This window comes from Rhea americana, unplaced genomic scaffold (assembly GCF_003343005.1).
Source record: "Rhea americana isolate MKP2758 unplaced genomic scaffold, rheAme1 scaffold_519, whole genome shotgun sequence".
In the NCBI taxonomy this organism is placed as follows: domain Eukaryota; kingdom Metazoa; phylum Chordata; class Aves; order Rheiformes; family Rheidae; genus Rhea; species Rhea americana.
In genome coordinates, this window is record NW_028186667.1 from 356 (window position 1) to 22,578 (window position 22,223).

At 48.4% G+C, this 22,223-nt stretch overlaps 3 protein-coding genes across 3 annotated transcripts in view; all 3 read right to left on the reverse strand.

Moving 5' to 3' along the window:
- Positions 1-319: 319 nt before the first annotated feature.
- ARSA (arylsulfatase A) lies at positions 320-4,927 on the reverse strand. Its single transcript, XM_085318095.1, has 8 exons — positions 4,531-4,927; positions 3,917-4,157; positions 3,212-3,430; positions 2,548-2,717; positions 1,982-2,106; positions 1,685-1,812; positions 1,159-1,261; positions 320-1,049 (listed from the first exon to the last, which is right to left on the reverse strand). The coding sequence occupies exons 1-8, from the start codon at positions 4,758-4,760 to the stop codon at positions 748-750; spliced, it is 1,518 nt and encodes a 505-aa protein (XP_085174221.1). The 5' UTR covers positions 4,761-4,927; the 3' UTR covers positions 320-747.
- Positions 4,928-5,899: 972 nt separating this feature from the next.
- Positions 5,900-12,249, reverse strand: LOC146588380 (acrosin-like). Its single transcript, XM_085318096.1, has 4 exons — positions 7,687-12,249; positions 7,336-7,601; positions 6,906-7,051; positions 5,900-6,426 (listed from the first exon to the last, which is right to left on the reverse strand). Exons 1-4 carry the CDS (start codon positions 7,863-7,865, stop codon positions 6,082-6,084), a joined length of 936 nt encoding a protein of 311 aa, XP_085174222.1. The 5' UTR covers positions 7,866-12,249; the 3' UTR covers positions 5,900-6,081.
- Positions 12,250-12,342: 93 nt separating this feature from the next.
- LOC146588381 (rab-like protein 2A) overlaps positions 12,343-22,223 on the reverse strand; it is a 10,319-nt gene continuing 438 nt past the window's right edge. The window contains exons 3-8 of the mRNA XM_085318097.1: positions 22,029-22,108; positions 17,184-17,263; positions 15,968-16,079; positions 13,374-13,471; positions 13,045-13,128; positions 12,343-12,779 (exon numbers count right to left, since the gene is read on the reverse strand). Coding sequence (XP_085174223.1) covers positions 12,702-12,779; positions 13,045-13,128; positions 13,374-13,471; positions 15,968-16,079; positions 17,184-17,263; positions 22,029-22,108 — 532 coding nt within the window. The 3' untranslated portion in view covers positions 12,343-12,701. The remainder of the gene's footprint in view (positions 12,780-13,044; positions 13,129-13,373; positions 13,472-15,967; positions 16,080-17,183; positions 17,264-22,028; positions 22,109-22,223) is intronic.

The window sequence follows — 22,223 nt, forward strand, 5'->3', positions numbered from 1 at the left end:
TGGCTAAAGGATTTGCTAACTGAGTAGACCAAGAGAAACTCCTGAACATGAGTTTCAGTATGAGAAACTGCTGAACATAACAAGTAACAGTGAGAAGCTGATGAGTTACAGACAGCATTACAAGGCACAGCTGGATTTCACAACTGATTAGGGGAAGTCATGTGAGAGTTGGCCAAGCTTCATAGATAACTGAAGGGATGTATAGGGAGTGGAATCTGGCAAGGGCAGTGGTATCTAGGAATTCACATCAGTAATAACATGTCAACCTGAGATTAAGCAGGTAGCAGCATCTGAAATAGCAAAACTGGGTGCTCATGGCCCTTGTCAGATAGTTGTACTGTAGCTCCCATGTCTATTCCCGTTCAGGGTGACATAGCACACCTCCAGCAAGTTGGGATCTGAAGATACCATGGCATACCCTTTGTTTCATCTTTATCATGGTTTGAATGAAGCTGTGCTGAGTCTGGAGATGAGGCTGTATTATGGTCCCTCCCTGAACAAGTCAGTATTTCTGTAAAGAGACCTCAGCCTGGCAGTGCAGTGTGGAGTGCAGTGTGTCTAATGACCTCCCTCTAGGAGGGTTGATACCCTCCCCAACTCACAGCTTGCCAGACCAGTACCTCATTGTCAGGGGTGTCACTGAGCCAAAGCTCCAGGCAGCTCTATGGCTGAGCTCAGTTAGTACAGGGCGCTGGTAGATAGGTCTGGGATAGGGTGGGAGTGTGAAGCAACTGGGGCAGCAGAAGGCTAGGAGCAATGGCAGCAGGATGGCTTGGGGGTGCAGTCTGGGTTGCAGCAGGGCTGCAGGGCAGGATCTCTGCCCTTCCTCATCTGGCTTTCTCCAAACTCCATACGCTGTTCAAAAAGCACCTTTTGCAGTTTGATCTCCTTCAGCACTTGCAGAACTTCCGGCCCTGCACCACTCTGCACCAAATCATAGTGCTCTGCAGGGTCCGACTCCAGATCAAAGAGTAGCGGGGGCACGTGGGGAGTAAGTGGGGTCAGCCCATGGCAGGCCTGGTCAGGGGTGGTATCACTGTGAAAGGAACCTGCAAAAGAAGCCCCCAAGAGCAGCTCAGTCTCATCTCACTAAGATTTGGACAGCAAAACCAGATTGGACTTCACCAAGTCACCCATGCAGAGGAGAGGAGTGCTGACCTTGTGTGAAGTAATGAGCCTTGTACTTCCCAAGCCTGACAGCAAAGGGGCCGTGCAGTTGATCAGGGGTTGGTGGATAATAGAACATCATCTGACGGGGACTCTGTGGGAAGCAACAGAGCCAAGGTCACCTATATGGCTGTGAGGCTGGAGGACAGGACCACATGGAGGCTCTAGGGAGTCATATAGGAACCCTGACATTATAGCCAGGATGGGGCAGGGGTAGCAATGAGCAACAGCATCCTACTTGCTCCCAACTTGAAGGAATTGGGACTATGTCCAGGCACTGCAGCCCTGGATGTTTGGCTTGACAACATGCTGCAGTTGTTAGAGCACACCTCAGAGCAAATTGGAGAAGCCCAGGAACTCCATGGCATGGCCTGGGCCAGAAAACCTCTCAGCTCATGGCTCTCTCCCCAGACCCTCAGCTGGGGCTACTCACCAGGCAGACAGCCCCTGCCCCAGCCCCTGCCCCACACTCAGCCTCTATGTGCTGCGCTAGCCAGAACTTGCCTGTAGAACTCACCTTCCCCGATCCAAACAGCACAGGACTCAAGTCATAGCCATCCAGGGCAATGCTGGGAAGAGCCACTCCAGCCAGAGCAGTCAGTGTTGGCAGGATGTCCAGGGTGCTTGCCAGCTCATGGGTCACTCCTATCACCACAGCAAGGCACAAGGAAAGGTTCAAGCACCTGATCCCATTCCCATCCCTGTCATCGTCACTTCTCTCACCTCCTCTACCTGCCCCAGAAAAGTTGGGCTTTAATAGTACCCTGCCTCAGCTGGCATCAGCATGCAAAAGACAAGCGGCACCAAGTCTCACCTGGAACGATGTGGCCTGGCCAATAAGCTACTGCTGGTTCCCGCATGCCACCTTCATATGTTGTTCCCTTCCCGCACCTCAGAAGGCCAGAGCTGCCCCCACGTGCCATCCGCAAAGTGGAAGGACTGTGAGGGAAGAGAGAGGAACAATCTCCTGTTAGTCTCACAGGTCAATGCTACCCCTTCCCTAATGCTGTCAGCAGGGCCATGGCACAACACACAAGGCACCAATGAGTGACCCTGCCACCCTCCTCAACCTTGCAAGGAAGGTGGCATGGTGTGATGAGGCTGAGGTGTGTGAGATGAGCAACCAAGGCACTAGAGACCAAGGTCACCCACTTAGGAAGGGAATTGGGAGGGGCAAGGAAGGGTTCATGCAACAGGTCCTATACAGAACAGCATTCACTCCCTCCCTCACTCCAGGTCACTAGGATCTCACAGGTAGAGATGTAGGTTATGCCACATAATGTCACTTGTGTCCCAGTCACCCAGTGCTTCGTTCCAGCTCTGCCATACCAAGGCAGTAGAATCTTACCAAGAAGGATGTCCCCGCTTGAGCCCACTCACCCATTGTCAGAGGTGAAAAACACCATGGTCCTGTCCGTAAGACCGTTGTCCTGCAAGGCCTGCAGCAACTGTCCCACTGAGCCATCAAATTCCAAGAGAGCATCACCAAAGGGCCCCCGCTGTGACTGCCCTGTGTACTCCTGGCTTGCAAACTGGGGGTAGTGCGTATGCTAGAGAAAAGGGGAGAGAAGACTGCTGTGCAAACTGCCAAAGCTGCACCTGGCTGCCATACTCATCTACAGACAGCGAACACCTTAGCTAGGACATGAAGATATGTGACAAGACCCATGAGATGACAGAGGGTTTGCCACCAGGCTTCAGAGACTCCTCTCAGAAACAGCACAAAGGAACTCAGTGCCAACAGAGGATGTGGAGTTTCAAAGAGGGTGGGACCTTGCCTCAGATGGACTGCTAGCCCAAGGAGCAGGCAAAACTCCAGATGGAAGCCGCCCAAGAACATTACCAGGATGGTGCTGTCAGAAAGCTTCAGCACAAGAACATCAACTCCAAATCAGCTGCAGCAGGGATTTCCCCCTTCTTTCCTCCAGGTACTGACTTCTCAGTATGCATCTGGGACTGCAAGAGTCAAAGTGCTTCCCTGCTCTCCCCATAGGACAGACGCTCCCCCACCCTTCTACCCAGAGCAACCTTCCCCCTCTCCTACGTGGGAGGCATAGTAGAGCAGGAAGGGGAGGCCTCGCTGGGCACAGTCAGTGATGAAGTCCCGGGAGAATTTGTTGTAGAGTGGCACTAGATCAGGGAAGGAAATTGGCTGCTGCACAATGCTCTGGTTCCAGAGTAGTGGCACTGGCACTAAGCCCTGGTCACAAGTTCCAAAACACTTGATGTCAGGCGGAAAGCAGGTGAGATTCTGGCAGGGGCCCTGGAGAGAGAAAATAACATTTTGTCTTTTATCTGCATTGCAGAACAGTGAGGAGGAGTGCAAAGAGTCTCACAGCAGCCTACCACCAGGTCCATAGGCACCCCTTGGGTAGCCCCTTCCAGAAGCCCATAGACTAGGCTTACCCCAAAACTGCCAAAGGACCATGCTGCCACAATACAATTTTCTCCTGACAGCAATTCAGATGTTTCTTTGTACACCAAAAGCTAACCCTCGTTCATGCAATCCATAGCACATGACTGCTCTCCCTTGACAAAGGGCTGACATCCCCACACACTGTCACCCACAGCCTGAGACATGGCTCTATCACAGCAACACCTCAGAGGCAGGCTTTCCCCACTACCATCCATCTCCCTGTCCTGCAACCTCCCACCTGTCGGAAAAAGCACTGACCTAGTCCATGCACTCTCAGATATGAGCCTTGTATTCAGGGCACTTCAGGCCTCACACGCTTGATCCAGCACTTACCTGGTCATGTGAGTAGGGCACCCCCAAGAAGTGGTCAAAGCCCTGGTTGGTGGGTAAGAAGGAGCCATTAATTCCCAGCCCCAGATGCCACTTGCCAACCATGGCTGTGGCATAGCCCTCAGCCTTCAGCACCTCCGCAATGGTGATCTCAGACAGTGGCAGGCCTCCCCGGGAGTCAGGGTTAAACACACCAGGGTAAACCCCAGAGCGCACCTGGAACCGGCCTGTCAGCAGGGCTGCCCTATAGATGAGAGGAGTAAGACAAGAGACAGGTATCACCCCCCAGACACAGTGCAGGGGGTACCCCATGCCACTCAACAGCCCACATCTCTTCTCCACTGATGGTCCTCACGTCTAAGGACCCGCTAGCTCAGCTGCCTGGTCTCACAGCTGCCACTGCCATCTCCCATGCCTGCCAGGATCCACAGTCCCCTTAGGCAGCAGCTGAATCTCTGGGCCTCCTTGGTGGCAGTAGGCTGCTTGGCCACCCACTCCCCAGAGTGCTGCGGCTCTGCCTCAGGATGTCAAGCAGCACCTTGGTGCCTCTGCTGGCTGCACCACTGGGCCCTGTGGCAGATGGCAGCAGCCCAGGGCTGGCAGCAGCCAAAACGTACCGCGAGGGGCTGCACACCGCAGAGCTGCTGTAGAAGTCAGTGAACCGCAGTCCACGGGAGGCCATGAGGTCCAGGTTGGGCGTGGCAGAGGAGGGGTGCCCATAGCTCCCCAGGTCCCCAAAGCCCAGGTCGTCGGCCAGGAGCAGCACGAAGTTGGGGGGGCCGCTGGCTGCCTCATGCAGGACCAGCAGCCCCAGAGCCCAGAGCAGGCCCTGTCGCGGCGGCTGCATGGCCCTGTCGCCCGCAGGAGACGCCACCGCCCGCTGAGACCGCGCTTATCTGCGGGGGGAGGGGTGAACCTGCCGCCGCAGCCGCAGCGCCRGCCGGCCCAGCGAGGCTGCACCGAGAGCGGCAGAACCGAGCCAGCTGCCGCGGCACCTGCTGGCCGCCACGTGACCGGCGCGGGCGGCCACGTGATCCTGCAGCCGCGCGGTGTGACGGGAGCTGTAGTCCGCCGCGTGGCAGCGCCTTAAAGGAGCCGCGCCGGTTCCCGTCGTGGGGCGGGGGGTCTGCGAGGTTCTTCCGCGGCGGGGCCGCTCTCGGGCCCGCACTCGGCTCTGGGCGCTCGTACTGAGGGGCTCTTGGAAGTGGGGGTCCCCACGAGCCCCTATGCATGGTCCTCATAGGCAGGCAGGGGAAGGCAAGTGTGAGGCACAAGGCAGTGGCCCCCTCGCTGCCGGGAAGCATGGGGCGGCCTGGCCTGTCCCCATGCCGGCCCAGGCACCTCGCGCCGCAGAGCCCCGCAGAGCTCAGAGGGAGGGTCAGGGTCTGGCGCAGTGCAGAGCTGCACCTGTTTAATGTATCTGAAATGAGTCTGAGCCAGGCTGCCCTGAGGGTGCACAAGCACAGCACCCTGGTATGGACCAGGGTAAACCCACCTGCGGGCAGGGGCAGCAGTCTTTATCCCTAAGAGGAAGCAGCTGTGAGGCTGGCTAAACTTGTCATCCTCATCTTATGGAGATGTGCACGTTTTATGCTCAGTCTGTGGGAATTGCTCTGTTCCAGGCTTTCCTTTTACACTAACCAGTACGTACTTCCCCCGACCCTGCCTTGCAGCCCATCTTCCACTGTATCTGTGCTCTCGGCTCCCGCTTTTGCTACGTTACTATCTGTATCAGGTATTTCAGATGCACTTATTAGTTCATCTTGTACTACTGTGTTATTACTGATGTGTTTTTTTAGGTAGTGCTGCGCTTGCCAGATTCCACTGCCCCAAAGGACTTCAGTAATCCCTTAAATTATCAGCCATCGGGTGACTTTTTGCAATTGTGGCCAACTGGCTGCATGCAGCCTTGTTTTTCAGGTGCCGTCTATGGAAATCCTTGCTATGCCTCCAAGACAGAACTGGACTGAGGAATGGTCAGCTGTGAGAATAGGCAACTTTATTTCTGGAATTGTGTAAACTTTCAGAGTTTGTAGGCAGTCGAGAGAGGGTGAGTTGTGCAGAGCAGGCCTAGGCCCTGGGGTTGCCTCTGGATCAGTGGGCATTGCCCCAGAAGCAAATGGTAACCATGTATTGCAGCCTGCCCTGTGTCCTGTTTGTCTTGCTGCTCAAGTCTTACTTCCCTTTAGGACATGCAGCAGCTGCTGCACCCCACTAAAGAATTCCATGAGCTTGTGGCGTGGATATGGACAGCGCATGGGCCTCGCTGATTGTGTAGGTATTGGCCTTGGCTTCTGGAATGGGCCTGAGGCCGAGAATAAATGACCCCATCTCCATGATGCTTCTTGTGGTGTGCTCATATGGAACAGGATCCAGTCATAATAGTGCTGGGTGGAAGTGTAGATTCCAGGCTGATGTGCTCTCCCGCAGCCTGTTCCCCAGCTGGTGACACCAACAAGCCAGTAGTAGTCGGCGGTTCTATCTTTGCATACAAGGGGGCCACCGCTGTCACCCTGCAGTGCAGGAGAGAGGTTTAAGGTGTTGCTGGGTGGCCTGTGTGAGCACTACAACTAGGGCTGCTTCTCTCTAACAGCACTTCCCAGAGCTGTCAGCACTGCACGCAGTGGCACGTCTCAGCTGCTGGAGCCTACAGAAGCTCGTTGGGGAAGGGCCCGTGGGCCTGTAAGGTAGGGTTCTCTCTCATGTCTGCACAGTGATCCTGGGGGTGTGGATTAGGGTTGTTCCAGGGAGAGGTTCTGGACCTGTGGAGCACCAAGAGCACTGGATGGTCTCTCTGGGGAGAGCCCAAGGCACCTGGGGCAAGGGGACCTCACATCTAGGACCTGCAGAGGGGAAGGGGAGGTGAGCGCTGTCACTGGTGGGACCCAGAGATGGATGAGTAGCTGGCCAGGCAGAGCACAGGCAGCATACGTTGAGAAGTTATGACAGGGCTGCACCCGCTGCTGTGGGCTGGCTTGTTGCACCTTCCTACCTGGCAAGTGTCGATGCCACCCTGCTGATAACCAGCACACAGGTTGGTGTTCCTGACGGCCCCTGCATACCATTGGCTGCTGTTGCAGATGTGGTTGTCAATGAGGTGGACAAGGGCCTCCTGCAGGATGGCAGGTCGTATCTTAGCTGTGGGCATATAAAGGAATTGGTACCTGGCAGCATGTTGCCATTTCACCCTCCTTGTCTGGGTCACTGCCTTTCAAAGGACCTGGTTTTGGATCTTGCAGGGCATATTTACTGATGCTTCCCATCTCTTGCTTTGGGTAATGGGTCAAGGCTAACGCTCTACAAGCATATGTCCCTTTGGGTTGGCCCTGGGTTTTGCCTCTGCTGTCTGGGTAGCCCAGCCCCTGTCTCGACAGTATGTCGAGCCTGCACTCAGGGAACACCAGCACTTGTTGGGAACTTACATCCTTCCTCCATGGCACCCCAACCGCTGATGTAGCAAGGTGACAGCTCTGACACTCGCAGCGAGCCATCGGGCACACAGGCAAGCTGTATATAGTAGCTGCACTGCACTGGTTGGTCCAATTCCAGCAAGGCAATGTCGTTTCTCTGTGAGCGATTATTATAATATTCATGCGTCACTAGCCGTTTAATATTGCGTACTTCTACCTCAGGGCCCATCTGAAGCAAACTGGAGGCACCAACCACTATACGCCACATCTCGACATAGCTGGAGATGGAGAGAGGGGTTAGAGAGCAAAGCCAAGGCACCTACCTGTGTTGTGGGGACATCCCCATTCCCTGTGCATCCTTACGTGGCATTTATGAAGCAGTGAGCTGCTGTGAGGACCCACTGTGGGCTGATGAGAGTCCCTCCACATATGTGCCCGGTGCCTCTTCTCCAGGGGACCTGGATGCTGACAATCCAGGGCCAGGACCCTGGCTGAGCATCCGTACCACCAACGACGCGCATTRTGYTGTRKTRAGAGGCCATGGGCCGRACYCCACAGGTCCCTCTGTAATCAGAAACTCATTAGTACCATGCTTGACTGCTCCCCACTCTGCTCAGGCTGAAGGTTGTCCGTTGTCCCTCCTGCTCCCCACCCCATGTGGCAGCATGTGGACAGTGGGGCCAAGGCACACTGTGTGGTGTGCAATTGTAGCCCTGCAGTGAGCTGTGCCGGGAGCCTGGGTGCTGGAGAGGAGCTGAGCCTCCTGCCCTGGGTTGCGGAGCCTCCCATGCAGCCAGGGGGCAAGTAGGCTCCCTGCAAGGCTCCCCCAAACATGCTCTCCCATGGCCTCAGGCTACTTACCCACAGCTGTYMTRTGYRYYRTRTGCAGGCCAGCAYRTGGCCAGCACCAAGAGGAGGGGGAACAACTTCATCTTCCCCAGCGGCATGAGGCAACTGCTGGTGCCCCAGCCTTCTCACACCAGTGCAGCAGCTGAGCACGCTGCCTGCGGTGTCCGCGTTGGCCCGGTGCCGTGGCGCTGAGACCGATGTCACAGAGCTGCTTGTTCCGGAGTGCTGGGCCATCACAGTGCTCTGTGGTGTGCTGTGGTGCGCTGTGGTGCACACTCTGCACCATCAGTGGGGCCAGTGCAGAGGGCTTGTGAGCAGGAGCAGAGCCAACAGCTGTGGGCACTGGGAGTGGATGCTCAGAGAGCCCCCACCGAACACTGCTCATGGGATGACAGCGTGCAGCCCTGGGGCAGGCAGCGCTGACCAGCTCCCAGCACCGCCTCTGCTAATACTGGTTATGGCTGTGGTAGACAAGCTGTGACCCAGGTGATGTCAACTCTCCTATACAAAACAGTTAAATGCACATGCAGCACAGTCTTCCCTGGCCATGTTAAACTTACCAACACCATCTGGCAGGTTTAATGTATTCACTATTGAAAAGCAATAGAACAATTCTGGTTCAACACAGCCTGGGGTAGCAGAGCACCTGGGGCCCTTGGTACATGTGGCCAAGTGCATGCAGTGTTGGGTACTGGGCAGAGAAGGAGGCAATTTCCATGTTGTTCACCCTCTCAAGCCCACATGATTCTCTCCGCAGCTGTCCATCCGGTTTGCACTGAACCTGCCGCCTTGCTACGCCACCCTGGCTGCCATTTGCTGCAGCCCTGACTGTCTGAACTTAATGCCCTAACAACACCTAGGTCACTGGGGCCCAGCACAGGTGGGCAAGAGCTTAAGGTGCCACTGTGACTGACCACTAAAGCCCTAGAGAGGAAGAAGAGTTAGAGGAGATGGGCAAGAGTGAGGTGCCCATGAAGCTCAGAAATTATATAGGGTGTGACTGACCACAGCTCTTGCACTGATTTTATTTCAACACAAAGGGGACTGGAAGGTGGCTTTTTTTTTTTTTCCCCCAAAAACAACTATGTCAAATGAATGGATCAATTGACTACATCCCAGTTGAGTCTGGACAGTTGGGCAGAGAGGAACCTCATGAAGTTCACCAAAGCCAAGTGCAGGGTCCTGCACCCCATGCACCAGTAGAGGCTGGAAGCTGGAAAGCAGCTCTGCAGGGGGGACCTGGGAGTGCTGGTAGACAACAAGTTAACCGTGTACCAGCAATATGCCCCTGTGGCCAATGGTCTCCTGGGGTGTATTAGGAAAAGTGTTGCCAGCAGGTCAAGGGAGGTGATCCTCCCCCTTTACTCCATCCTGGTGAGTCCACATCTGGAATACTCTGTCCAATTCTTGACTCCCCAGTACAAGAGAGACACGGCATTACTGCAGTGAGTCCAGCACAGGGCTACAAAGGGCTTCCCTATCTTAAGGGAAGGTCAAGAAGATGGGGCCAGTCTCTTTCCAGCAGTGCGCAGTGACAGGACAAGAGGCAAGGGGCACAAACTGAAACATAGTAAGTTCCACCTGAACATTAGGAAAAACTACTTCACTGTGAGAGGGACAGAGCACTGGAACAGGTTGCCCAGAGAGGTTGTGGAGTGTCCTTCTGTGGAGATATTTAAAACCCTCCTGGACACAATCCTGTCTAATGTGCTCTAGATGACCCTGCTGGAACAGAGGGGGTGGACTAGATGATTTTCAGAGATCCCTTCCAGCCTCAACCATTCTGTGATTCTGTGATCAACTAGTGTAAACACATCTGCCTTAGTTCATCAAAATAGTGTGAACATCTCCCTGAGTTAGCCAGACCAGTATGGGGTGAAGTATATAGGTTGCTCAGCTCAACACAGAGTATAAAAACTGAACAACTAACAAAAGAATTTTGAGTTGGTTTCAACCCACATATTCCTTTCCAGCGATTGGGGATGCCCAACATCATGACAGTGAGCATCTTCTAGAGACCTGTAATGGGAATCACACTTGTATTTTGATTGAACTGTATATTGCAATTACTGTATTTTACAAAGTGTAACTTACATTTGTATTGTGATTTCAGTAGATTGCTGTATCACTCTGCTAAATCAAAAATCCCATGTAATATCAAATATGCTCAAAGTAACGTTCGATATTAAACATTACACCTTTCACGTGTGGAATATCTAAAAGAAGCTGGTCAGAGAGTATTGGACTCTGACAGGCACATGGCATGTTTCCACAATGATCAGTTGCAATAATCAGCCCCCATTTACTTCCCCAGTTCAGGCACTTTCCAGAATCAACAGGGTTTAACAAAGGCTGCCAAGCCAGTACAAAACATTTTCCCGATCCTGGCAAGCTCACACCACCCAGCAGTAATCCCTGCAGCTCCTCAGCCTGATACTCTCATGCCACTTGTGGCAATGCAGCCAAAGAATGGGGTACTCACTTCAGCACTGGCCACTGCCTACAAGACAGAATGACACCAGAGAGGTTCACAGCAGAATTCAACTTACGAAAGAAGTGTTGAGTCTGACAGGGAGCTGAGCCTAGTGACAGACTGATACCTGGATACAGCTTAACTCTTTCATTCCCTGGTCCCCAGGCCATAGTGAACTTGTGTGGTTGCACATGCATATCTAAGAACAAGCATATCCTTGTCCATGCATTACATGCAGCAGAACAAGCTTGTGCATACACTTCCATGTGCAAGTCATGTGCGTGTATTACAACTGGATCCTGTTCCAGATGAGCATACAGCAACAAGCAACATGGAAATGGGGTCATACAATAAATGCAGCAAAAGTGGGAGCCGTTGGGGAAAAAGCAACTAGAGGCAGATTGTTTATTTAGAAGACTAGAGCAGAGAAAGGGAGTGGTCAGGGTAGATGCAGGGGAAGTATAAGCACGGGCAAATGGAGAGTAGGGGGGAACAGAGTGGCCAGTTACACATAAACAGACTGCTCACCTTGCAGCTAATCACCACAGTCCATGTTACCTCCTTTATAAAAGCTATTCCAAACCATTTTCTGTGTAATACTGCTCTCTTCCCTGTGCATGTGTTGAGAGGCCTGAGTGCTAGCAATGGGAGAAGGGAACACAGGTCCTAGACGCCCATCGGCCTGAGAGCCAGCAGTTGGAAACACCCAGTGTCTAGGGCTGGCTACTGGTGGGATCCCTGTGTGTATGTGCAATTCACAAGCAAATGTCAAGTTGGACTAACACACAAACAAGGTGAGACCCACATCCGGAAAGGCCCAAGTTCTGAGCCAAAGACTAAGTAGCCTGGCATGTGGGCATGGATATTAGATGAGCTTAATACCCTGCTAATATTCAAGGGATCCATGGATGTGAGCTGCTTTTGAGTCTAATCCCCCCTCATGTGAGGGGGAATTTCTTCACTGTGAGAGTGATGGAGCACTGGAACAGGTTGCCCAGAGAGGTTGTGGAGTGTCCTTCTCTGGAGATCTTCAAGGCCCACCTGGATGCAACCCTGTCTACCATGCTCTAAGTGACCCTGCTGAGCAGGGGGGTTGGACTAGATGATCTCCGGAGGTCCCTTCCAACCTTACTGATTCTATGATATCTATGATATCATTAAACCTAAGAAGTAAGGAAGCATGTTTATGCTTCAGTAGTGAACATCAATTATGATCAGCTGTAGAAGAAAAGGACAGGTCTATGTTCATGAGTGCTGTTTGTTTTAAGAGTGGTACCTTTAACAGTACCCACCATTTGTGTTCATCTGTTTTGCAAATCACATGAGTTGTGTATGTGTGTGCATGTTTGAGTATGTATTTGGCTCTTTGGAATAAACACTAGGCCTTTGGATCCACACACTGGAACAGCAGCAGCCATATCCATCAGGCTGGGATGGGAGAAACCTGGGCATGAGAGTCTACCCAATTCAGCTCTAGCAGGCCTGAAAGGAGAAATACCCCAAGTCCAGAATTCCCTAGATTTGGCTGCTCCATAACAGAATGGGAAGGCAAACCCAGAGAAACAGGGCAGCAGAGATCAAATGGGTAGAGAGAGAGGCAGCACTAGATGAGCTATAAAGCAATGGGGAGGGCTAGCAGTTAGACCTGTGCTTTGCAGTAACTGGACGGCCCTATAACAAAAGCACAGGACCCAAGCTCAAAGCTTTATAAAAAAAACATTTAGTGTTTGTTTTCTCCAGTAAATACTACTAAAGCATCTTGGCGGGTACTCTTCCCTGCAGATCCGAGAGTGGCTCAGCTCTCCCAGCAAGCTTAGCCTCTAAGGAACATGCAGTAACCAGCAACCATATAGATATTATTGCCCTCTCCTTGACCGTGCTGTGCACCTGGTCAAGGAAGGCCATGCCCAGACAGTCACTTGCAAGAAGGGAAAATACCCAGCTGTTCACCAGAGTACTGAGTGCATGAGAAGATCACTTTCCTCTGTGAAGGCCAGCTCTAAATAACCCCCCCAAAAAAACAGGGAAATGAGAAACAAACTCAGGATCTGAGGCTTTAGGCAGATGGGGGTTTCTCTTCAGAGCAGCTCTCCTCTGTTTCTGACAAGTCCTCACTCTTCTGCAAGTCAAAGCTCTGAAAAGGAGCAGGACAAAAAACTGAGAAGCATGAGAGCAACAGCCACACTCTGCCTAGGGCAGCATGAGTTCTCCCAAGTGTTACCACCTCAGCCACTCCAAACTAGACACGGGCAGCACACAAACCCCATAGTGTCACCAGTGTAAAGCATGCAAAGTTTCACCCTTTGGTGCAAGCTCTCAGCTTTCCCTGAAAGGAAAAAGGACAGAGCTGCTAATCACTTAGGAGAGGGAGGAGTGCAGTAAGCAGAGCTTTATCTTACCTCCAGCTCTTGCATGACCTCATCCATGAAATCACCTGAATTTTGTTTGTAAGCAACTGCCAGTTTGATAGCATCATTGAAGAGCTGATCAGAAGGAGAATGCTTGTCACTCAAAGTAAAGGATGCTGAGTTTCATCAAGATAGAGAAACTGTCTAGTTCCACACCCCAAGAAAAAAAAAAACTTGGCAATAACCTATACCCACCAGAACCATCACAAGTAACCTACCAGAAGCGCTAGCCCCTTTTCTGCTCTCTGTGCCTACAGCAATCTCCATGTCCTTGGACTGTATTAGGCTCATGGACACTGAGCCAAATAGCCATGTTTTACCTTCACTACATTGGTACCATCTGCAGCAGACACGAAGTAAAAGGGTAAATTGAACTTCCGGGCAAAGTTGAAGCTTTTCTGGGTCACCTTCATATCCGCTAGAGGAAAAAAGAAGTGGTCATTGAGACATCACTGTAGGCAGAATACCAACATATGCATGAGTTGGTGGAACATACGGAGACCAGAGCCTGATCTAGTTGTCAGGGCCTCCTCACTGCAGTGCAAGGTCAGGATGGTCCTCCCCAAGAGCCAGAGGGTTTTAAGAGTGACAGCAAACAGCTGACAAGATGACACACAAAGGAAAGATTTTGTAACTTGTCCATAGTGCTTGACTAAAATACAGACAGATCCTGATGTGCTATAAATGAATAATGCTTTGCAGCAGAAAACATCCCAGTTCACTTGCTGTGCTGCTTCTGTGAATGTTTTCCAGGTATATCCTTGTGAATTTTGCTATGTGCCCACATGACCTGGTTACTATTGCCAACACTAATCATGCCTCTCCCTCCATTTTGCACTATTTAATCATATCAGACCACTATCTTTATGCTACATCACCCATATTCCTGTGAGACAAGGATAGGCTTATGGCATACAAATGACTATATTGTAATATATATTCAACAGACAGTTAAGTCTGGCTACTCTAACCTCAGTAGATAAGGGGCCTTTTTTCAGTTTTGCAACAAATCTACAGCATATCTACAGGCCATGCTGGCACAGGAGTAAGAGCTCAAAGTTTTGGTAGAAAGACAGTCTGTATACCAACACAGAAGGAGAATGACTCCAGACTATCCATTTTTTCCTCATGGAAGCAATAGCTGAATAGTTCAGAGTCCAAATGCTTGCCAGTGAGCACTGCCCAGGGAGCTGTTTCCTGCCTCCTTGGAGAAAGCAGGAAGCTGAATAAATGATTCTGCAGCCTGGAGCTGTGCTTAGAGTTGTAGGTTGATCATTTCCTTGTGCTGATGGAATACAGCAAACAAAGCAGGGCAGATGAGTCTCCTGGAACACTCTCTACTCTCACACAGAAAACAGAGCAGGATTCACCTACGCAGATAGAGTGTCTACAATATGGGTTCCAACACATGGTCAATTTGCCTTGGACTCTTTGTACAGTCAATGGATCCAAAGCTGTATTGACTCATCCTAGAGGAAAGTCTTCCACTATATAAGATCAATTATGGCCTAAAACCCACCACTGAACCAAATGAACTTCCACAGACTACAGTGGGAGCAATAACCCCTGCAATGAAAGAAGGTTCAGAGGAAACGAACACAGACAAGATGCCCTTGAGGGTCAGGAAGATGCAACTTAGTAACCACAACTGATGCACAGAGAACTGACTTCATGTTAACACAAAGAGGGGCAGAGGGTGACCTTTGTTTTATATAAGTAGCCATAAATTTGATGAAAAAAGTTTCTTTTCGAGTTGAACAAAGAATGTGAATGTCTTCCTGAGATTAGCTAGGCCAGCATGGGGGAAGTGTATAAGTGGCTCAGCCCAACATAGAGTATAAAACCCGAACATCTAACAAAGGAATTTTTGAAGAGAGCAACAGGCTGGAGCTGGCTTCAACCCACAGATTCCTTCCCAGCAACTGGGGATGCCCAGCATCGTGACAGTGAGCATATTACAGAGACCAGTAATAGCAATTGCACTTGTATTGCGATTTCAGTATATTACTGTATCACTCTGCTAAATCAAAAATCCCATGTAACATCAAATCTCTTTAAATTAAACTTTAATGTTAAACATTGCACTCTCCGTATATGTAGAATATCTAAAAGAATCTGGTCAGAGAGTACTGAATTCTGACAAGTGGGAGCCCAGACAACTTGTTCAAATAGAGACACCTATTTATAGCTGTGATGACTACTACCATGAACGTCAGGAGGGAAGCCCGTTTCTGACACTGTAATTGATAGGGAACAGCAGGAGACTGTGGACCTAAGGGGATGTAGTCCTCTCTGATGCTGAGCAGAAAGGTGAGGAATCAGGTGCTCTCACAAGATGCTGGAGACAGATCACAATCCAAATGATAGAATTAAAGGATGCCTAGCTGCAATCCCTAAGAGGAGGAGACAATCATCCAGTCATCTGTAGAAGGAGTTGAACAAGTTTACCATCAGGTATATTTAGACTCTCTACCATTGAGCCCCTTGGAAACCTGCAGGCCAAACCAGCAATACAAAGGCAGCTATGGTCTCTATCAGGGGAAACCACAGAATAAGTCATGCTCCTTTTTCAGCAAGAAATTCTGTAATTTTTGACTATGCACTACTCCAACCAGATTTTGGGTTCTTGGATAAAATGGGCAGCATGTGAAGGACAAAACTGGAAGCACATCACTTGAATAAACTATAAATGGACTGAGTTTATATTGTTAACTGCTAGTAAAACAAGAACAAGAGCTTTTAAGACACCATGAAAGGTCAGTAAAGGATCCAGCTATTCACTTAGTAAAACACAGTCCTAAGGGACTAATATTCAAGAACTCATCTGGACCAAACAGACAAATGACATACTCTACCAAATCAGGTCAGAAGAGAATCACATCATAACCCTGAGAAGCTGAAAATATATACTCACCATCAATTTTGTTGGCCACTACAATACAAGGAATCTCCGGGCGGAACTCTCTCAGCTCTTTGTACCAGCAGCTCAAGTTCTTGTAGGTGACTTTCCGCTGAACATCAAACACCTTCCAAAAAAGAACAAGCTATCATGGGGCCTACAGCAAGGCAGCTTCTCATTAACCTACTGCACTGAACACTTGTATGGAATCCAGAATTTGCCCCAGTCCTATATTCTTCTAGTATTTCTTTAAGGTCACAATACTGCAAATACAGCAACTAAAAGGAACATCTGGAGGAGGGTATTCCAGATCTGAGGTAGCATTCCTTGGAGCCTCCTGACAGAGTCAACTACAACTGTTTAAGTAAGACATCAACAATGGAATCTGGCCTTTGTTAGAAAGAAAGATAAAAGGGAGAACATCTAGCAAGCTTTTAAACATGCAGACACCCCTTTCTTTGCACTATGCTGGCAACACTGCCTGGGTTTCCTTTACATTCTTAGTTTGCACAATGACAAACACTCTATCACTCATGACAGTGAACAGCACTGAGAAAAATCTGTTATGCTAAGTAGAGCCAAATGTGAGTCTCCTCTAATTTAACCATTACATTAAAATATCAGTGAAGTTGACTGATGTTCACAAATAATAACAAATGGGGAAAAAAAGTTTGAGTAACAGTACAAAGAAATCTAAGTGGGTTAGGAGGGAAAAAACAAGACTCATTTGAGCTGTTAATACAGGAAGCAGCAAAGTATGTGAAAACAGAAAGAGCAGAAGATCAGAAAAGCATGTCTTACACGGTGCCCCTGCAGAACATGTCAGAATAGTTTTGTACTGCATAATCCAAAAACCACATCACAGAGTAAGGAACGGATGTTCTTTCTCTCACACCACCTCTGGCAAGACTTCACCTGAAGTTGAATGTTCAGTTTTAGGTATCTCCTTACTGGAAACACAGTAACCAGTGTAAGGAAATACAGAAGAAAACAAACTCAGAGAATGTAGTAAGAGTGTCATCAGGAAGATAAAAAGAGCTAAACATTCCCAACTACACTGGTTTTATCTGGTGAGAGAAAAAGGAATGATATAGGAAAGATTTTTAAGCAACTAGAAGGGACAAAAAAATATAAGACAGTATAAATCTGAAAAGTAACATATAAGCCAATGTCTAATGGGACTGTTATCAGTCAAAATTCCACCAAATCAGAGCTGAGAGACTACCCTTACCATGATACAAGCATGAGCCTTATGGTAATAGGACGCATGCATGCTCTGGAACCTCTCTTGTCCAGCTGTGTCCCAGAAGTCTGTAAGACAAAAAACAAGTTCTGAATGACATGACTTTCCAAGGTCTGTTCCCTTCACAATCTACATCCAAAATGCAAAGCCTAGCCCATCTACACTGGGTTACAAATAGGTTTCACCTCACCTATTTGAGATATTCCACGAGCAAGAGATTATGCAAAATTAGAACCTCTTCACAGCTAGGCTTAGCTAAGAGTTGTGCTGACTGGTTACATGGACACTCAACGTTTCTATAAACACACTAGCAAAAGAAAAATATCAGTAGATAAGACTTATAAAGGATATTAAGACAAAGGTGCAAAGAGCAATAGTGACGTATGGTACTTAGTCGCTAGAAATGACAATAGGACACAATATCCAAACAATCTGAGATAGCTTGATTTCTAACACAGTAGTAAATAGCCAGATGCCTGCCATGAGAAGTGCTCCATCTCCTTTCCTAGACATCCTAGACAGTTTACTCCTTCCAGAAGCACAACCAGTTCTAAAATTAGGAAGGGTAAGTAAGTTAGCCTGAAACAGACAGGTTCCAATCCAATAAATATCTTGTAGACTATGCATATATCATAAAGCATACCTGAACAATTATCAGCATTGTAGTTTTATTCCTGCTTGTGTGCCTCAAGTAGAGATCCTCTGCCCTTCTCTTACTGGATCTCAGGGCTAAAATTTGTGTCTTAATTATTGTAAAAATTCACACAACTTCAACTAAGAACCACCAGCTGTAGTTATACTTCAGTCAGCTAGACTGAAGCACATTGCTCAGCCTAAAGCCAATTATGCCATTTGCCTTAGGATTTATTTTGCACTCAACTGGATTAGTTTCTGACTGGATACTATATCAAACTTGCAGGGTAATGACTTCTTAAACTGCCCAAAATATAGGTAAGCACTCATCAGACCACACTTGCATTCATTCTGGGTAGTTTTGCTTAGCTTCTAAAATTGCCCAATCCTTTTAAAATGCCATTTCAGAATTCTCACTTACAGGGAACAGATAGAGGTCAGTGGCAATGACCTATGAATGCCAATAAATTAACATCCCAAAATAGCAGCTGTCATGAGACTACTTGCCATGGCTTACTGAAAAGTACTGCTCCTTTCATTAGTAAATGCTCCAAATCTGGCCTGTGATACCCCATGTCACTCCAAAAAATGAGACTTTATCAGACTTTAAAATCCTGAAAAAGTCAGATTCACAGAGTAAAGAAACATACCACATTTGAATGAAATCCTAACCCTACCATACTGAATCTGACAATGGCCACGAGGAATAGCTCAGCAGAGGAAAAATTAAACTAACAAGGGAAGTGATATTTCTCAAATTCGGGTTTTGAAGTCAGATTATCTGCCTTTCTGAATCCTGACTTACGACAGGCCTTCTCTGCAAGGTAGCTTGGGTGATCAGAACTTATGTTCATAAAAAGTGAAGCCAGAAGTCATGTAAACTCTCTGTATAACGTAGACCAAATGAAGTACTTAAACTAGAGCTGATTACCTAATAAAGAATTAATTCCCTAATAAAAAGAAGGCCATGATACATGAATTCATGCTTTGGCAAGTTGTCTCAATAGTTCTCTCATCTTATTTTTTACCTGAGTTTTCCAAAAGTCAACTAGAGCTTGTTAACATTGCTTGCTAAACTAAGCATCTTTTCATTTCAAATTCCTGTTCTCTCATATCTCACCTTATCACTTCTCCTTGAGAAGCAAACTAGACTGAGTTTCTCATCATTAGGCCCTCCCCCCCCCCTTCATCAATTGCTCTCATGGCTTTTCTCTGAAAAGTTCGCCATTTCATAGAAGCATAGAATCAGTAAGGTTGGAAGGGACCTCCGGAGATCATCTAGTCCAACCTCCATGCTCAAGCAGGGTCACCTAGAGCATGGTAGACAGGGTTGCATCCAGGCGGCCCTTGAAGATCTCCAGAGAAGGACACTCCACAACCTCTCTGGGCAACCTGTTCCAGTGCTCYRTCACTCTCACAGKGAAGAAATTCTCCCTCACGKTCAGGCRGAACTTCCTGTRCTTCAATTTCTGCCCATTGCCTYTTGTCCTGTCACATRGGACAACTGGAAAGAGTTTGTTCCCATCCCCTTGATTCCCTCCCTTCAGGTACTTGGAGACATTGATAAGATCCCCCCTCAGTCTTCTCTTCCCCAGGCTGAACAGGCCCAGCTCTCACAGCCATTCCTCATAGGACAGATGCTCCAGCCCTCTGATCATCCTCATAGCCCTGCGCTGGACTCTCTCCAGTAGTTCCATGTCTCTCTTGTCCCGGAGAGCCCAGAACTGGACACAGTACTCGAGATGAGGCCTTCCAGGGCTGAGTAGAGGGGCAGGATCACCTCCCTCAACCTGCTGGCAACACTCCTAATGCAGCCCAGGACACCATTGGCTTTCTTGGCCACAAGGGCATGTTGCTGGCTCATGGTCAACCTGTCATCCACCAGCACTGCCAGGTCCTTCTCTGCAGAGCTGCTCTCCAGCAGGTCAGCCCCCAGCTTGTACTGGTGCCTAGGGTTATTTTTCCCTAGGTGCAGGACTCTGCACTTGCCCTTGTTGAACCTCAGGAAGTTCCTCTCCGCCCAACTCTCAGTGTCTTTACTGAATCACAAAAATAAGAAGTAAACACAGCCTTGCAGTAGTGATTTCAAAGAGGTGTCTTAGGGTAAAATTTCAAATTTGAGACAGCTATATGATTTTTTTAATTAATGTTCTATTTTTACCTCCAAATTTCACATTAGCTGTTTGGGACATAGTCCTGTTTTGAAGCTCATATTTAGCTAAGTACTGTTTGTCATCCTTCTTGTCTCCCAGGATGGTCTCTAATTCTACTTACGAACTTAAATAGAGCAGTATTAGAAACCGTATCAGCTATCTTTATCAGTTTATTACTGAAATCATTGTTCTAACCAAGTTAGCAACAATAAAACTGCAAAATAGATGGGTACTGCTCTGCTATATTTAAGACATTAGTTATTTAAGAACTGCAGGATTTCTTCACTCAAAGTAATGATGCACACTGATAAGACTGTTGAAGAACTCTCTCTGTTTTTGCAAACTGCATTTCAAATATGAACCAATTGAACAGAATTCAGAGGAAGAATCAAGATTGACAAAAGATCTAGAAAACATGCCTTATGAGAAAAAGCACAGTAAAAAGTGAGGTTGTTTACCCTGAAAGAGGTGATATAAAGGAGAAATGTTCAGTGTTCAAACATGCAGAAAGCTGGTGCAAACAGAAAGGGAAAAAAACTTTTTCAGTGTTCAGGAAAGACAGGAAATAACAGGTTTACCTTAAATAGAGAAGATTCACATTAACTATCAAGGAAGACTTTCCAACAGTAAAGACAGTGATACATTGGAATAGATGGCCTAAACAGTCTACCATTGGAGGTCTTTAAATAGACAAAACAGATAAATATCTTTTAGGAGTGACATAAGTAAAGAATTTTCCTGTGCAGAGTGATGTGCTAGATGACATCTTTCAGTTCCTTCCACAGCTGCGATGTCTGAAAATGTAGAAATAATTGCAATACAAGCAGTGATATAGAGCATCAACAACAGAATAAGATTACGGTTTTCTTGAATTTCTATCTGCAACACACAGAGAATAATACTGCGCCGGCACAGATAAACAGACTAACAGGTAAGATGCTTGTAGTTCCTCAAAAAACTAACAGAGGTTGACATAAGACATGTGGTGTTTTGTCGTAAGAATATACAGGCCGGACATATTCAGAGAAGAGACTTAAACTCTGCAAACTTGAAATATAGTATTGGTACATACACCTGAAGTAATTAATCAATTAAAAACATCTGATAAAAGGATGATCAATAATAGGAAAATTGTACTACAATGTTCTAAATTAAAAAACAGAAAACTAAGAACATCTAAAGTAGATCTATGATATGGATTTTTAGAATTCATGCTGGTAGGCAGCTAAACGCCACTGTAGATTGTTTTGTAAAGAGTATTATTACATTGTTATTCTTGCTTACTATATCAATAGAGTAAAGGAGTCTGAAAGCACAGTTTCACACTGCAGCTAAAAACAATATAATACCTAGGTCTCAAAATAAGAGCAGGTCAGTTCTCTACTCTTCTTTCTTTTGCCTGTGCATTCCCACCTCCTCCTTTTGCCAACATCAGTGCTTGTTAATGAAACATTTCAGCAGCCCAAACGATCAGAAAAGCATTCATTTATTTTGCAAGTAGTTAATATGCACTGTTAGCTTCCTGAACTGGTTTAACAATGGGCAAAACCAGTCCTGGAAATGCTCCCTAGTGGTAGACAGAGAAATGGGATGGCTACTGTCATGAGCAGATCTTAGTTTCATTATGAGGCTGCATCCTGAGCAATAAGCACTGATTGAATCAGTGACTAACATAACCAAATCAGGATTCTTGCAGTACCTACTTTTACATGTATTTAATTTTGGAAAAGGAAAAGGAAAAGGAAAAGGAAAAGGAAAAGGAAAAGGAAAAGGAAAAGGAAAGAATCTTCGGCATGCTCGTTAAGTCTAGCATTACCTAGAAGTACCCCGGAGATAAAAGATTACTGCCTAATGGCTGAACACTGGCCCCTTCGTTCCCCATTTCTCTGCCTACAAGCCGCTGCTTGGCTTCCTCTCGCCCACAGCAAGGTGCCCCCCGCCGTGATTCGGGGCCCCTACATCGCTGCGTCTGTGGGCAGCGCCCTCTCCCCCTGCGTACGCCCGGCCTCCCCCGCCCCGCGGCGGACCGGGCGGGGCCCCCGCTTACCCACGACGACCGGCTTCCCGTCCACGCGGGCGCGGTGTTGGTAGAGCGTCAGGGCGAAGGTAGAGAGCTGCTGGGGGCGACTACGCCCGCGTTAAGGAGCCGACGGAGGAGCACGTCCCTCGCCTCGCAGCGGCCGCCGCCGCCCGGGCGACCCCCACTCCGCCCGGCCGGCTCGCCGCGCTCCCCGAGTCTCGC